Source organism: Stegostoma tigrinum, chromosome 8 (assembly GCF_030684315.1).
Source record: "Stegostoma tigrinum isolate sSteTig4 chromosome 8, sSteTig4.hap1, whole genome shotgun sequence".
NCBI lineage: Eukaryota > Metazoa > Chordata > Chondrichthyes > Orectolobiformes > Stegostomatidae > Stegostoma > Stegostoma tigrinum.
In genome coordinates, this window is record NC_081361.1 from 8,095,143 (window position 1) to 8,111,992 (window position 16,850).

The window sequence follows — 16,850 nt, forward strand, 5'->3', positions numbered from 1 at the left end:
GCAGCAAATGCAAGTTTGCTCCAAACCACTCACTGTCCTGACTTAGAAAAATATAGCTAGTTCTTCAGGATTGTTGTCCAAATCCCGAATTCCCTTCCTAAGGGCATTGTGAGCGTGTTTATAGAACACAGGCTGCAGTGGTTACAACAGATAGCTCACCAGGATCTCAAAGGCAATGGTTGATAAACGCTGGCCAGCCAGCAATGCCCATGCCCTGCGTGTGATTTAAAAAAAAAGAGTTCATTGAGGAGTTCAGAGGTAAAATGGGGCTCCTGAGTGCTCAATGAGTTTACAGTAATGTGTGTTTTTTTTTGTTCATTCATGGAGTGTGGGCATCGATAGTTGGTCAGCATTTATTGCCCTTCCTAGTTGCCCTTGAGGAGGCGGTGGTGTCATTAGGGAGGGACTTTCAAGAAGCAGTGACATAATTCCAAGTCAGGATAGTAGCCACTATTTACAAGTGGAGTCACTTACCTACTCAATCTACATATCTCAGCTCCAACTAGCATCACATTTGTAACATTATTACTGACAAGTAGGACAAATGGATTACATGGAGTTATTACCTTCACTTCATTTAAATTCCGTGGGTTCCTTGCTCGTCTGAAGAAAGCAGAGCTAATTCGGCTTGGCTTCATCCATGGGGGTTGGCTGGCACTGGGGTCTTCAGCAAACATCTCAGTGAAAATCTCTCTCGTCAAGTTAAATACAGCCTGGAAGAGGTAAGAGAAAGAGAGAAAATAAAACACCTCTTTAAATTGCTACAATGAACACAAAAGGGAATAGTTTTCAAAAATAGACAAAATAGCAATTGTTTGCTCCACGATCGGAACCAAAGATAAATTTAGAATTTCATTGACTTGCAGGGCAGATGGCATAGGAGGGATACAGAGAAGGGGTAAAATAGGATTTCAGAACTACTAAGCGTATATTAGGCAAGATTATAGGTATAATACTAAAAGGAAGGTACCACAACATAAAAGGAGACAAATCTCTGAAACAAAACAAATGACATTCATGGGACATGGAGTAAGTAGAAAACAAACTGTCATGGCTCCAATTATTACCTCCTAAAATTCTACCAAAGAATTGCAGAGCAGCTAATTTCTCATTCAATAAAAGAAAAATGGAAATTTCTCATTGATAGTTTTACTTCATTTATTGATAAATTGCGAGTCAACAATATGGAGTGAAGTACTAGCACTCGAAGAGACAGTAGCTAATCAGGTTCAATCAGCATGAATTTCTTATCAAGCAGGTTGAGAATGATCAAACAATGGTTGTGTTAGTAAAGAGCAAATTGGTGAAGAAAACAGTGTACATGGTTTATGTAGATTTTCAGAAATTAATTCAAAAGTTGCCTCTGAGAAGACACATGACAAAAGTCAAAGGTACCTCAAATTAAGTGGAGCATAGTCAAAAAGACAGACATAGCTGGGAAAATGCAAGGATCAGAGTAAAATTAAAATTTCAGACTAGAAAAGCGTGGAAAGTGGAAGGAATCCGCAGGAGTCCATGCTGGGACTGCCCTTCATTGATGTAGTAATAAACAGGGCTAATGGTAAGATTCTTAGCAGTGTAGATGAGCAGAAAGATCTCAGTGTCCATGTACACAGATCCTTGAAAGTTGCCACTCAGGTTGACAGGGCTGTTAAGAAGCCATACAGTGTTTTAGCTTTTATTAATAGAGGGATCGAGTTCCGGAACCAAGAGATTATGCTGCAGCTGCACAAAACTCTGGTGCGGCCGCACTTGGGGTATTGCGTACAGTTCTAGTCACCGCATTGTAAGAAGGATGTGGAAGCTTTGGAAAGGGTGCAGAGAAGATTTACTAGGATATTGCCTGGTATGGAGGGAAGGTCTTACAAGGAAAGGCTGTGGGACTTGAGGCTGTTTTCATTAGAGAGAAGAAGGTTGAGAGGTGACTTAATTGAAACATATAAAATAATCAGAGGGTTAGATAGGGTGGATAGGGAGAGCCTTTTTCCTAGGATGGTGACGGCGAGCACGAGGGGGCATAGCTTTAAATTGAGGGGTGAAAGATATAGGACAGATGTCAGACGTAGTTTCTTTACTCAGAGTAGTAAGGGAATGGAACGCTTTGCCTGCAACGGTAGTAGATTCACCAACTTTAGGTACATTTAAGTAGTCATTGGATAAGCATATGGACGTACATGAAATAGTGTAGGTTAGATGGGCTCGAGATCGGTATGACAGGTCGGCACAACATCGAGGGCCGAAGGGCCTGTACTGTGCTGTAATGTTCTATGTTCTAAACAAGCTTGACTTGAGACGTTAAGAGAAGCAAATCAAAACGATTCCAACTTAGGCTAAACGGAACAGAGATGGAATTGCAGTGCAGTGAAAGAGACAAAAGAATATAGATGGGAAGATGGAATTGAAGTTAAGAGCGATATGAAATAACACAATGAATGGCTAAGAAAAGGAATTACACTTGAAATGGTAAGATCCTAAATAGGATACAGCAGAGGCCACATAGTATTCAAAGACACAGGTGATAGATAAGGCCATTTCAAAAATCCTGTTTGTTCCAACTGTAAATTAAGCCACAATTAACTTGTACAAGGTCTTAAGAATATTGTGGTCAATTTTGGGAACCTCAGCATATTACAAATTCTTGACATGTTATCAGGAACAGAGATATAGATATGACCACAAATTGAGAAGTTCAAGCTCTAAGGCATTCTTCATTTGACAGTTATGGAGTGACCTGTGGGAGACCAAGATTCTAAAGAACTTTTAGGTAAATAATAATCACATATTGTGCTGTCAACCAATGTCAACAACAATAAAAAGACAGAAATCATTGAGAAGAATTTTTTTAAAATACTGAGTGTCAGGAAGGGGCACCATATTATTGTAAATAGAAACAGACTATAGATTGTCCACATGGGCATGGTTATGACAGATGGGATTCGATGGATGAGAGTATAATGGTGACAAATTAATAAGGGGAGAATAGAAACAGTGGAGGAGAAAGGGGATTTGGACTTATAGGAAAGGGGCGAAAAGCTAAATTGAATTCAAAGCAGTCATCAGGATAGAGATAATGTTTTTAACATGCTATGTTCTGCATATTGTCCATTAGAACTGCTGTGGAGCACCATCAACCCCTACCATTCTTGCTTAACTAAGAGAAATTAAATTTTGTGTTCACATGCAAAAGCTGGATCTCACCTCACAATAAACTCTTTTGCTCACACTCTCTACATCTTTCCCTTTATTATTCCCAAGACAGTCTGGGAGCAATTGTAGATCTGCTAGATCATGGCCAAGTTCCTGCAACTTCCACAGCTCCTCAGCGGCTGTATGAACCATCTTCTCAACTTCTAATGCATCATGAGGTACAGCAAAGTAGGGTTCCTCATGGACAGGCACTGCCTTTGGAGGTTGGGGCTCCTGCACTGGCTGCTGGCCTTTGCTAGCGTTCAGCCCAAAGTCCTCATCAAACCAATCTTGGTCATCGACCAGGTCATCGAGCAGCTCACGACTCAATTCCAACTCTGCCAGGCGTTTGGCCAATTCTTCCTGCCCACTTGTGCCAAACACTGGGCTGCCCTGTTGCAAAATACACAAACTGTTAGAACAATCTAAAAACTGAAGGTCAGGAACAAGGATGATGAAATTAATTTCAAAACATAAATGAACAATACAAGGTTTTAAAAACTGTGAAATCAAAACATTAAAACAGGAGTAAAACAAATGAGAACTTTCTTTTTACATCTCAGAGTATGTCAGGCGAGTTAGACACAGACCATGAATCTTCCGAATTCATTTCCAATTTATTCTCAGTCATGTAATGGAAGTCAAGGTTTCCACATGGAGTGAGATCAAGAACATTAAACAGTATATTTGACTGTGTATTCAAACTCAATGCAAAATTCACTTAATGGAGTCAGGATAAATGTTTTATACTCTTTTTTTAAAAAGTACTTGGCGCTAATCAAGGAGGTGGAAAAAAATCACTCTAAAAATATAATGTGGCAAGTATCACAAGTTGTCTTCCTGAGCGTAAAACACTTGTTATGAAAAGAACATGTCACATTTATCCATTAGGCACTATCAATATTTTACTGAGCTCACAAAGGGAGATATCACACTGCTGACTATCACAGTGTGAGGGATGACAAGGATACAGCTTTTGAGCAGTTTAGGGACACGTACATTGTGACAAAACCAATCAAAATCCTTCAAACTATACAATCACAAGAAATATGGTCAGTTACGATTAACTGTAGATATGGTAATGTGCAATTTAGGAAACTGACATAGGCTGTTCAAATCCTTCATGGACGAGAGCGTTAAGTGTGGAGAATCTCTTCATCTACTAACTGCAGTATACTTCAGGGAGTGAATGATTTCAGACAATGTTCTGAGTTTCAGCTTTCCAAAATCAGATCACTCAGTTTGACTGCTGCATCCCTTATTTTTATTCCTGTACTTTTTAGGTAAACCCAAGTATTGATAAATCAGAACAGCATGTGTCAATTTAGTCAGGATGTCGCTGCGTCAAATCAAAGTGGGCCAAGCACCTATTTCAGTGATTTCCGACATGGAATGCTTATAAAGGAATGGACTGTATGAATGCTTGTCAAGTACTTTCAAGAAAAGAACTGCTTGTCCAATAAACGTTAATATGCGCAAACCATGAACACTTTTGTTCCTCTAATTAGATGGTCATTCAGCCTCTGGACTTTGCTTCAGAATACTATGCTGGAAAAACTGTGCATGCACTGAACGAGCTCAAGATTGAAAAGCACAATGCAAAACTTCGTTTCAAAAGGACCTCTTTTAAAACACTGCCTTCCTTTTAGGGAAGGAGAGAAATATGCAGGAGGAATAGGTTTGATGAATTTCAAAGCGATCCTTAAGTCTAAACTCAGTAATTACACAGTAGAAGTGGTCACTAAATCCTTGAAAAATAAATCAGGCGTACTTGGAAATCTTTGTGAATTGACAGGCAAGGTAGAAAACATGGAGATACCAGAAATTTTAAGAATGTTCCCCAGAGCTTGACTTTATTACTCACAAATATAATCAATTCATTGAGATATTTCATGATAGTCTTTTTTGGTAAAGGGTCCTGAGTAAAGGGGAACATTAAGGGTAATTTCTGAAAAATGATGACCTGCAAGTAGTGTCTAACAAAAAGGGTGTTGTATTTTGGTACATATGATTTCTGTTGCTTTCTTAACAGTAAGTATGTTACCATTTGAGAGTTTAATAAGCTCTGTAATTATTATTAAAACAATTACATCAATGCTTTGAGACAGATAACACATCTTCAATTCTTAAAATCCATCCCAAAATACAGTTCAAAATTAACACTTACTGGTCGAGGACAAAGATCTGGCGATAATATTTCCTCCTTATCATCACTATCATCTCTTACAGACGTCTCCAATTGGACAACAGTCTGGTTTTCTACCTCTAGATCCTTGGAAGGTGACCTGGGTGAAGATTCAACATCCAATTTGAACTGTAATCCTTGATTAGTAAGCTGGATCTTCTCAGCTTGAGACTTCTTGATTTCTTGAAATTGTTTGACAGTGTCCTTGACAAAGGAAGATAGTATCATATCAATCAAAGAATTGGCCTTTGAATCATTGCTCTTCAGCTCATCTCCTTTAAAGTCTTCACCATCCTCATTATTGTCCTTGGGTTCTGCTTTGTTAATGCATTCATGCTCCTCATGGATTTCCTTAGATTCAGGTGCGAGGAATGGTACTTTAAATTGAGCCTCAAGTTGCTCCTTTTCTCTGTTCAATAAATCCAAGAGAGGAGTTGAAGAGTTCTCATGGACATTTGGTGAAAATTCCTCCCTTTGTGCACTGGAAAAACACAGAGACACTTCGGTATTGATATCAGTCTCCAGCTCCAGTACTGCCTTGGATGCCTTCTCTATGAATACATCAGTCCGGTTAAATTTTTCTTCGTCCTGGTCTTTACTCAAACTTACCAACTGTTCCTCCTCACCAGGCTTAGGCAAATTCTCTTTTAAATTTTGGTTTTCTCCAAAAGTTTCCACAGCCTTGCTAGATTCATTAATAATGTGCAGCAAGTTAACCTTACTTGGTTCAGAAAATTGACTGCGTACATTTTGATCATTCAAGTTACTTTCAAATGAACTGAGCTTGAAGTCTATTTGCTCTCCAGGGGTATTACATAGCTCAAACTCTTCTGCCTGCAGTTCTGCTACTACTTTTGAAAGATCTGGCTTTTCTCCTTCGTCATGACAGATTTTGTATTCATGAGCTAATTTATCCTCCATGAGTAGCTCCTCTTCATCTTCAAATGTATCCACGGCATCCTCATAATATTTGGGTAGAAGGGAAATCTTATGAGGAGGAGCAAAGATGCCACATTTCTCCCTGCATTTGAAGTACTCGACTCCATCATACGTCCCATTATTACTGCCTTCTGGCATATCCAGCTCCACACCAGCCCAAAAACCATTGGCGAAGCTAGTTCTGCCCTTGAAGCGAAGTGTCCCTGGTTGGATGCTACTAACTAAAATTCTCATACCAATTTGGAATTCAGGCAGCTCATCGGTTTCAGGCAACAAAGGTGCTGGGGCGTGACATGGAGAAGGAGTGTGCGATGGCACTGGAGTCAGTTTCTCATTGTTGGCACCACTTCGTTCTTCATTTTGGATCTTCTCAGTTGCTGATTTCAAGTCTATAAGTTGTTCTGAATGCACACTCCCACAGCTGGGAGAGGATTTCTCACACAGTTGCTCACTGATTTCATCATCCACACTGATGCTTGGTGAACCACTTTGAGAAAGCTTCTCCAGTTCATTCATTTCCTCCTGCTTGGAATGCTCAGGAGGGGACAGCACTTGGAGTTCAGTGAGATTTGTGTCAATAGTAATTTTGTTTCTTAGCAAAAGGGCTTCCGCAGATTCAGTAACAACATTGCAAGTCCCACCACGTGAACTTTCATCCATGTCTTCAGATGTCTCCCTCCTCAGCAATGATTCAAAATTTTTTGAGTACATGGTCTCCTTTCCTTGGGAAAGGCAATCAAAATCTTGAGAATAAGAATCATTCTTTGGCGTTCTTTTCAATTCTCCACAGTCAGAAAGAACACTTGCAACAGAGTTATCTGACTTAAATGATTTCACAATCTTCACAGAACTGGCTGAATGATCACTGGCTCCATCCTCATCAGGATAGCTTTCCTTGTGCAAGTAGTATTCCTCATCCAAGTCCTCAAACTTCATTTCAATGTACTCAGCTACTAAGGGCTGAACTGCATTATCAGAAAGGACTGTGTTTAGCGGAGTCCATTCCTCCATAGGCTCAGAGATGTTGAGGTGCTGCAGTTTCTCAATATCTAGTTTCAACAAGGGTTCAGATTGATCTGACTGCCTAGATAAGCCAAGTACATCCTCTACATCAGAGTCTTCTGATTTTAGATGATTAAGTTCCTCTTGGATATCATCCTGCATAGATTGGTGACTGGACACTACACTTTCATCACCAGAACCGTCCTCTGGTCTAAATGCCAAATGGTCTGGCAGAAAACTACATTCAAGAGCTCCTGCCACATTATCTAGGCCTTCAACAAAGTCAAGTCTAGATTTCATGTAACTTTTTAAAACTGGAGAAGGACTCCTAGAGGAATCATCAGGTCGACTATCAAAGACTGCAGACTTGCTTCGATCTGATCTATACAGTTCACTGAGCAAGTTGGATTTCTGCCCATCTGGACTTGATGATCTTTGATCTGTAACAAGTACAAGCAATTTATGTTTCTAACATTGTTTCTATAAAGAAAGTGATTGCATACAATGTTTTTCACAATCTACGATTCCCAAAATCAGCTTGTGATGAATCAAATACTTTTGAAATGCATGGTTGAAACATTGGAAGCCCAAAACCAATTCTGAACAGTATGATTCCAGCAATGGCATAAAAGAAGAGATAATCTGTTCTAGGTGTTCGTTGAAGACAACGATGAGAACTCCCTATGCTTTTCTTCCAATAGTAGCAAAGGATTTTTTGCATTCATCTGATGAGCATTCAGGGCCTCAGTTTAGCACCTTATGCAAAAGACAGCACTCAAAAGCAAATCGTGCCCAAAGCACTGCACTGGTGCATCAGTCGGATTTACAAAGCATAGGGCTCTGAAGTATGTCTTGTACTTACTTTACTTAATCTTGCAATGAAACCACTTGGGAATGCAACTTTTATAACTTTTTTTTAAAGAAAGTGCATTCTCATTGAAAGAAAAAGCCTTTGAAATAAATGTTATTTAGATTTTTTTGAAAAAAATCAGTCTAATCATGGTACATACAGTGGCACGGTGGCTCAGTGGTTAGCACTGCAGTCTCACAGCACCAGAGACCCAGGTTCGATTCCAGCCTCGGGCAACTGTCTGTGTGGAGTTTGCACATTCTCCCCATGTGTCTGCGTGGGTTTCCTCCAGGTGCTCTGGTTTCCTCCCACAGTCCAAAGATGTGCAGGCTAGGTGGATTGGCCACGCTAAATTGCCCGTAGTGTTCAGGGGTGTGTGGGTTATAGGGGGATGGGTCTGGGTGGGATTCTCCAAGGGGCGGTGTGGACATGTTGGGCTGAAGGGCCTGTTTCCACACTGTAGGAAATCGAATCTAATCTAATCATACAAAGGTGTGATCTAAATATAAAATAATCCAGCTACAAGGGAGAACAGGGTTGAGTTGATGCAGTAAGTGAAGAATTGCAGAATTACAAGAATAGCAAATATAACTGCATTCTGTCTACGTTAGCTTGCATTTTAAAGGCTGATAGGTTGCTGCTGAATGAACAAAGTCAATTTATTAAACTACTAGAGAACATTTTATGGAATTTCACAATCCTGAAGTAACTTAACACAATCACAGCTTTTTAAAGAAACAAGCCCTGTAGTTTGTGGTGATAGATACATACCCTGCTTGGTAATGGGGGCCAGTGATGCTTTGGATATTTCACTCTCAGTTAGAGATTTCCAGCTCTTTGCAGATTCAGTCCTGGAAAAATGGATAGCAATTTATACAGCTGGAACCTTGCAGCATGAAACATGCAGCACGTACACAATAAACAGATTCTTCATTTCATAACTCATACATCCTAATACCACCCTCCTGGACAGTGGTGACAAAGTGGCACCTATAATCATAGAATTTTAAAGTACAGAATGAGGCCATTCGACACATCGTGTCTGTACCTGCTCCTGAAAGAGATGCCCAGGTGGTCCGACGATCTAGCCTTATCTCTGTAGCTGTCCAACTTAACCATTTTCAATGAGCAACATTTCTCCATCTCTGCCTAACTTTCAGCAATCTGCAATAGGTAAACTGGTAATCGAGCCATGATAATCCCAGTCAGAATCGCAGAAATGCTGCACCATTTTATTCCCACTAAGTCTTCACAACTTGCTTTTCATCTTGTAAAATGACTTATCTCCAGCTGTCAAAAGTGTCTTCTGGAAAAGCAAAATAATTCTCACTCCAATTCATGACAGAATTGAATAAAAAACAAACAAGGAAGGAAGTTCCTGTACTGATCCGAGTACAACAAATGCAAAAATGCTACAGAAATCTACCATACTTCAGTTATAAAAGACTACCAATTTTTATTTTCCACACACATCTGTCTGTATACATACATTGACAAAAATGTCAAGTAGTTGTATAGTTCAGGCTCCCTAAAAACTAGATGTTTATAAATTTTAAAAGAATCACTGTTACCAACACCTGAAGGAGAATATAACTGTAGTACTTCGCATAAATTGATAGAAGGTAATTGAAAATGGTACTGGACTTGGTACAGACTGTAAAGAAGATATGGAGGCAACACCAAGTTGCTTAAATGGCACTCATGCCAAAATGGCATGCTGTTTCTTTTGGCATAGATGATCACAGAACGGTACTCAATGTTTCTGCAACTGGGTTGCCAAGCTGCAGCGATCAATTCTTCAGACAATACTAGTAGAGAGAGATAGGGAAGAGGGTGGCAGATAAAAAGTCAGATTTGATGTATAAAAGGATATTGAATCTAAGGACAGTGACTTTCTCCATTTCAATGTTTGAAAAATTTTACAGCATGGGGGCAGGATCCCAGAATATGTAAATAGTTCACCATTCCAACAATACTTAACATTTCGCAGAAATCTTTCACCCACAAGACTGTTTCAAGGCACATTCCAAAAGCTCAACTGACTTGATTAGATTATGTTTGAGAACACAATATTCTGCAGCAAGCGGATGGGATTTATGTCAAATGCAACATTCAGCCATCATTTCCTCTTTAAAATAAAATGACCAATTCTTATCTTTCTCATAAAATTGACCAGATCAATTTCACAACAAATGCATTTTTATTTTTTAAAATAGTTCTGGCCATCAACTATTTTATCTCAGAAGGTTGATTGAGGATGGGGGCCAAAAGGTACAGGGTCATAGAACCAGAGTAATACAGCACAGAAACTGACCCTTTGGTGAAACCTGTCCATACTGACCAGACATCCCAATCTGACCTAGTCGCATTTGCCAGCATTTGGCCTACAATCTTCTAAAGCCTTCCTAATCATGTACCTCTCCATAAGACTTTAAAATGTTGTAACTGTAACACCCCTCCACCACTTCTTCTAGCAGTTTGTTCCATGTATGCACCGCACTCCATGTGAAAATGTTACCCCTTAGATCCTTTTTAAATCTTCCCCTCACCTTAAACCTATGACCTCTAGTTTTGGATTCCCCTGCCCTGGAAAAAAAAGAGCTTGGCTATTCACACTATCCATGCCCCTCAATTTTTTAAAACTCCCCAACGCTGTGGGGGAAAATGCTCAACCTCCTTTAATTTCTTGGACATGGTAACATCCTTGTAAATCTTATACTGCACCCTCTCAAGTTTAACAACATCCTTCCTGTAGAAGGGCAACCAGAATTGCACGCAGTATTCTAGAAGTGGCCTCACCAATATCTTGTGCAGCCACGACATGATGTCCCACCTGCCACAGTCAATGCTCTGACCAATGTCGGCAAGCGTGCCAAATGCCACCTTTCTCATTCTTTCTACTTGCAACTTTACTTACAAGGAACTTTGCACCTGAATACCCAAGTTTCTCTGTTGGGCAACAGTCCCCAGGGGCATTAATTGTACAAGCTGGTCACCTGATAAGAGAACTTTAAAAACAAGACTTGACAGCGAATTTTAAAAATGAAGGTTTCTGTGAGGCTGACCTGAACAGGAAGTTAACATTAATGAATCGAATCAAATTCAAAACAAAATATTCTTCCCTGAGCAAGGTACATGCTAGTACCAGGAGTGCTTAAGCTGAATAAGCATGAATATGAATAAGGGGAAGTGGGAGATGTACCTCAGGGAGAAACATACAGAAGGATGCACTAATGGGATGAGATAAAGTGTGGGAGGAGGCTCACAGAGACAAAATAACGGCGCTAAACTGTTGGGCTAAATCATATATTTCTCTGCTTTAAAGTCTCTGTAAATGCACCGGACTCCTTAACTAAAGAGCCTTTCATCTCCAACTAATTTGGACAATGGGCTCCACTAGGGTACAAAAGAACAATACAACAAGAATCCCTTCATAAGTTTAAACAATTAACATCCATTACGGAAAGTACCTCTGCAGAGAGGGTGGTTTAATCTTCAGCTTCTCAGTAGTAGTGGAGTACAGAGTTTTAATCCGTGGTTTGGCTGAGCTTGAGCTGACAACATCAAGATCTTTACTGAGTTCAACTTGGGTCTTCTTAATAAACTCATCATAGGACTGAAAGAAACATGGAGGACAGGTGAGAGCAAACATTTGGATTTTAAGAAAACTACACATGACCCTACTTTGCTAACTGCACAAGACAAACTGCAAATTATTTTCTGAATGAACAAAATTTATTTTTAGCAATCTGTAAAAGCAGTTAACCACGAAATTTAGAAAGACTAATGGGATAACAAAAAGAGCCCAGTTGACTAAATGTCATCAAAAGAAGTTTGTTTATTCCAGGTTTTCCTCCAAGCACTTGCACATACCATTCAACATTACAACAACCTACATATGCAGCATTTAACAAGCTAGAAGGCCCAAAGCTGTTTCAATAAAGAAAGGTGGGACATTGGACAGGAAGATGAAAGTACAAGACACCATTGGAAAAAGGAAGCTCTTGAAAGCAGAAAGAATTGAGGCTACAAAGAGGAATTCGGCAAAATGATTTGAACAAACATTGGACAGAATATAAAAACTTTTATTAACGATGGAGAAAAAATAAACAAATAGAAAAAGCAACCCTGCTATACCACTTTTCCTTTCCTCTGGGTATTGTAGCTTTTATCGACCACACATTTCTGTCCATGCACAATTGCTTTAAGAATAAAAGTTTATAGCCCTTAACAATTTTTGATTAAAGGAGATAGATGCTTTTTTGCTTCCGAGAATGCAGTATGAAACATGTGAAATGTTCTTAACTGCAACCTCTAAGGTCTCATGTTCCAATCATCCCAGCTAAAACCTGCAGGTCAGTGTCGGGCTCAGTCTCACCTCTAGCTGTTTGATGAGACTGGCCTCCTGTGCTTTCAATCGCTCCTTTTGTCGTTTCTTCTGCTCTTTCTTCAGCTTGTCCACAATGGATTTGCGCTTCTTAAGTTCATCCTTCAGTGCACGGATCCTGCTCTCAATATCGCTCTGGTCTGACGTAGTTTCTGGAGAAGATCCACCAATGGATGTTAACAGGTTGCATTACAATCAAACACAAAATGGGACACTAACATTAGTAGACAACAGATATACACAAACCAGCATAATGCTTGGTCATACTTCTCACAACCAGTTCAACAACTTCAATTAAACCTGATATATCACTGACAAGACTTTCTCGCAACGGACACACTGATCAAGTGGATGCCACAGTGTCACTGTACGCACCGATCGATCAGACCCACATCACTATAAACACCAATATAAAGGAGAACCATTTGTGCAGCCAGTAACGGTTGGCATGGTGCAATTATTATGGTTAGAACCATATTGAGGAAAAAGGCAAAAATGAGAAGCTAGAGATTAAAATTGTGAAAGAAACGCATTTGAAGGAGAGGAGAGGAATAGGATTTAGGAAAATATTCTGGAAGGGGACTGTATACGTGGCCATAATATAGGTTAAGTCTAGGAAGGATGCAACAGTCAGAGAAATTAAGACCACAAGAAGTTGGAGAATAATACTGCACCAGAAGTCAAAGTGAGACAGGGATTCATCATGAAGGAGTTTTGAAAAATGGGAAAATTAATTTAGAGGTTATAGAATAGACTCCCTACAGTGTGGAAACAGGCCCTTCAGCCCAACAAGTCCACACCGAATCTCAGAGCATCCCACCTATAGCCATTACCGTATAACCCACCTAATCTACACCTCACCGAACACCACGGGCAATTTAGCATGGTCAATCAACCTAACCTGCACATCTTTGGACTGTGGGAGGAAACCAGAGCACCCAGAGGAAACCCACGCAGACACGGGGAGAATGCGCAAACTCCACACAGACAGTGGCCCAAGGGTGGAATTGAACCCGGGTCCCTGGCACTGTGAGGCAGCAGTGCTAACCACTGTGTTGCCCCGGTGTTGAAAGATTAGGAGACAAACGTCATTAAGAACAGTTTGATAATTTTCATAATAAGTGCTCTTTTCAGAATACAGCCAGCAGACTTTTGGAAGTACTCACATTTATTGCATACAAGGATGAAACTCTGACCAGAAGGGGATGGAATGGTCAAGACTCTGGGTGAAACATGCGAATGAAAATTTCAGCAGTAAATTGGCAGTCGCAGGAGGCATGTAACTTTAGAGACAGGTTTGTGGTTAGAATATTCACACTGAAACACAATGCTGAGACAAAGAGCCTAGACCAGCTCAAGATAACAAATGGGAGGCCAGAGAGGCAAAGGGTTACAGCTGAGGAGTCAGAAACAGGGAAACCTGCTGGACTTTCAGTGGTAGTTTTAAGTTGATTTTTCTTTGTTGAATACTTCAGTGATATGTAACATTTTGTGAAAAGTTGGTGGCGCTCTTTTTCCAATTTAGACAGGGGCAACATGATCAGCAATGTTACAGATCAATAAGTCAAACTTGTGTAGGGACTCAGCTTTTACCCTTTCAATTTAAGAGATTCCAAAAGAAACTGGCATAACTAGATGTTAGCAGACAATCTACTAGATCTACACTGATCTATTCTGCGCTGTTGGCCCCACTTGTGGTGACAATGCAGTAATAAGCAAAACTAGAGGGCCAAACCTTCTGTGACAGAACATGTCATTATGTTGGAGGGACTTGGGTGTGAATGCTGCCATAGACGACGGTGGAATTTGAAATTTAAAAAAATCTGGAATTAAGCATCTAATGATAACCATGAAAACATTGTTAATTGTGAGAAAAAGCCACCTAGTTTCTTAATGTCCTTTAGGGAAGAAAGCAGCCATGTTTATCTGGTCTGGCCTACATGTGCTTCTAGACCCACAGCAATGTGTTTGACTCTTCACGAATGTCTGGTCAATTAGGGATGGGCAAGAGTGCCGGCCAGCCAGCAATGCCACATCCCATAAGTGAATAAAAAAAAAAAAATTGTTAGTGAATCCTACAGCATGGCCATATCAGGTCCTATTTTTGCTTTAAAACAAGACGGAGAATTGTCACCTCTCAGTGGGGTGTTATACTCTCAGCCATGTAATACCTTTTCCAAAAAATGCATACTGAGTTTGGAATTCTGATTGTGCTGGAGTTTCGAAGCACATCAAATAATTTTAAGAATCCTTAGTGAATCTCAGTCATATTAGAAGTTTCCCACCTGATTGTGTCACAGAAACAGATTCATCAGACCAACTGCCAGATGCTTGGCGGGATTTTACAACAGGTCTGACATGCACACGGACACCGGAACTGATTTTCTGGCCATCTTGCTTCAATGAACTCTCAGTCACTTTTGGGGGAGAAGACTGCAAAACAAGAAAATAAAGAAAACATGAGTTCCAGTCTGGTATTATTTTCCAAGTTTATGAAAAAGGAAAAAAGGTTGAATAAGCAGGGAGATTGATTTTAAGCCTCCTGTATGTCACAGTGCCTCAGTAGTTAGTGCCAGTGATCTGGGTTTGATTCCACTGCCAAGCAACTGTGTGAGGAGTATGCACATTTTCCCCATGTCTGTGTTGGTTTCCATTGTGCCCTCCAGTTTCCTCCCACAGTCCAAAGACGTGCAGGTCAGGTGGATTAGACATGCTAAGCTGTCCATTGTGTCCAGGGACATGCAGGCTAGGCGGACTAGCCATAGTAAATACAGGGTATAGGAAAAGCGCAGAGGTGTGGGTCTGGGTGGGAAGAACTTCAGTGGGTCGCTGTAAACGTGATTGGCTAAATGGGCTGCTTCTGCACTGTAGGGAGTTTTGTGGGTGAAATACAAAATTGAAGCATTGCCACTGTTCAAGAAAATACCAATGATCCCATGAAACTGCCTGGTGTGAAGCAGGGAGACGCGTCCGATGTTCCAGTCAACCATATGTCCATTAATGCAAACAGGAAACAGATTACCTAGTCAACTACATTAGAGTTCTAACGGTAACATGCACTCATATTGCACCATTAAATATTCAAGGTACTTCACAGAAACAATTACCAAATAACATTTTGACAACCAGCGACATGAAGTTTTTATTTAAAATTGCCTCAACAAACTGATAGTGAATGACTGCTTTGATCTGCTGCAATCTGTGGAGAAGGTACACCGCAGTGCTGTTAAGGAAGAAGTTGTGTGATTTTGATCCAGTGACACAGATAGACCTGTGATAAAATTCTGAAAAGAGGTAGCAGTGGCATTGTGTTAATGTCATTTGACAAGTAATCCATCGTTGATGGTGAAACTTGAATTCAATAAAAATTTGGAATAAACGTTAGCCTAAACAGCAACCATGTAATCACTATCAATTGTTGTAAAAGCCCATTTAGTTCATTAACATGAGACTCTAGAGCACAGCAATGACAGACTAGATATAGAGATAAAGGTCTGACAGATTTACAGAGATAGGAAAGTACTAGACCACGACGAAAAGCAAGGTTTAAAATTAAGAGCTTTCTGGCATTGGAACTAATGTAGGTTAGGAAGTCAGGTATGTGTTAGAATATTCAAGTATAGAGATAGAGATAACAGATGAGGATTTCAGCATAAAACCTGAAACAAGGCGGAGACTGGGGTCACCAAGGTGGAAAGATAACCATAGTAATGGCAGAGGAACATGGTCAAAGACTCATCCCAGCATCAAAGATACAGATAGGTCTCTTCATGTGTAACATATATTTAAACAGACAGGAAATCAGACAGGGATGTTCAAAATGAGGAGAGATCTGGACAGAGTAGATAGAAGAGAAATGGTTTTCACTGCTGAGAGAATCAAAAACAACAGGACGCACTTTTAAAGGTATGTGATAAAGGAAGCAAAGATGCAATGAGGACAAAACATATTCATGCTAAAGATCTGGTGCGGCGGAGGCAGGTTCTAATAAGATATTTCCAACTTGAAAGCCTTATCATCTGAAAAGGAAGAACATGTAAGGCTACAAGGAGAAAGCAGGGTGCACTGTGAATTGCTGTTTCAAAGAGCCAACACAGGCACAATAGGTTTGTGTTTGGTAACATTCAGTGATTGTTTAGTCAAGTTCAATTTCACCCAGTGACCACTGACTGGGAAAAATTGCTAGCTAGGGATCAGAGATTGTCATTATGGCCAAATGCCTTCCTAATGTTTAATGAAAACCCCTGGTCAGCCAATGTAGAAGTAATGTCAGATATCAGAGACAGTGGAAGAGTCACATG

At 40.1% G+C, this 16,850-nt stretch overlaps 1 protein-coding gene across 8 annotated transcripts in view; it reads right to left on the reverse strand.

Moving 5' to 3' along the window:
• cep350 (centrosomal protein 350) overlaps positions 1-16,850 on the reverse strand; it is a 165,428-nt gene that overhangs the window by 9,932 nt on the left and 138,646 nt on the right. For all 8 annotated transcript variants that reach the window (XM_059647718.1, XM_048539009.2, XM_059647717.1 and 5 more), the window contains 7 exons: positions 14,835-14,982; positions 12,541-12,701; positions 11,633-11,778; positions 8,934-9,013; positions 5,354-7,752; positions 3,199-3,579; positions 567-713 (listed from right to left, as the gene is read on the reverse strand). In XM_059647718.1, coding sequence (XP_059503701.1) covers positions 567-713; positions 3,199-3,579; positions 5,354-7,752; positions 8,934-9,013; positions 11,633-11,778; positions 12,541-12,701; positions 14,835-14,982 — 3,462 coding nt within the window. The remainder of the gene's footprint in view (positions 1-566; positions 714-3,198; positions 3,580-5,353; positions 7,753-8,933; positions 9,014-11,632; positions 11,779-12,540; positions 12,702-14,834; positions 14,983-16,850) is intronic.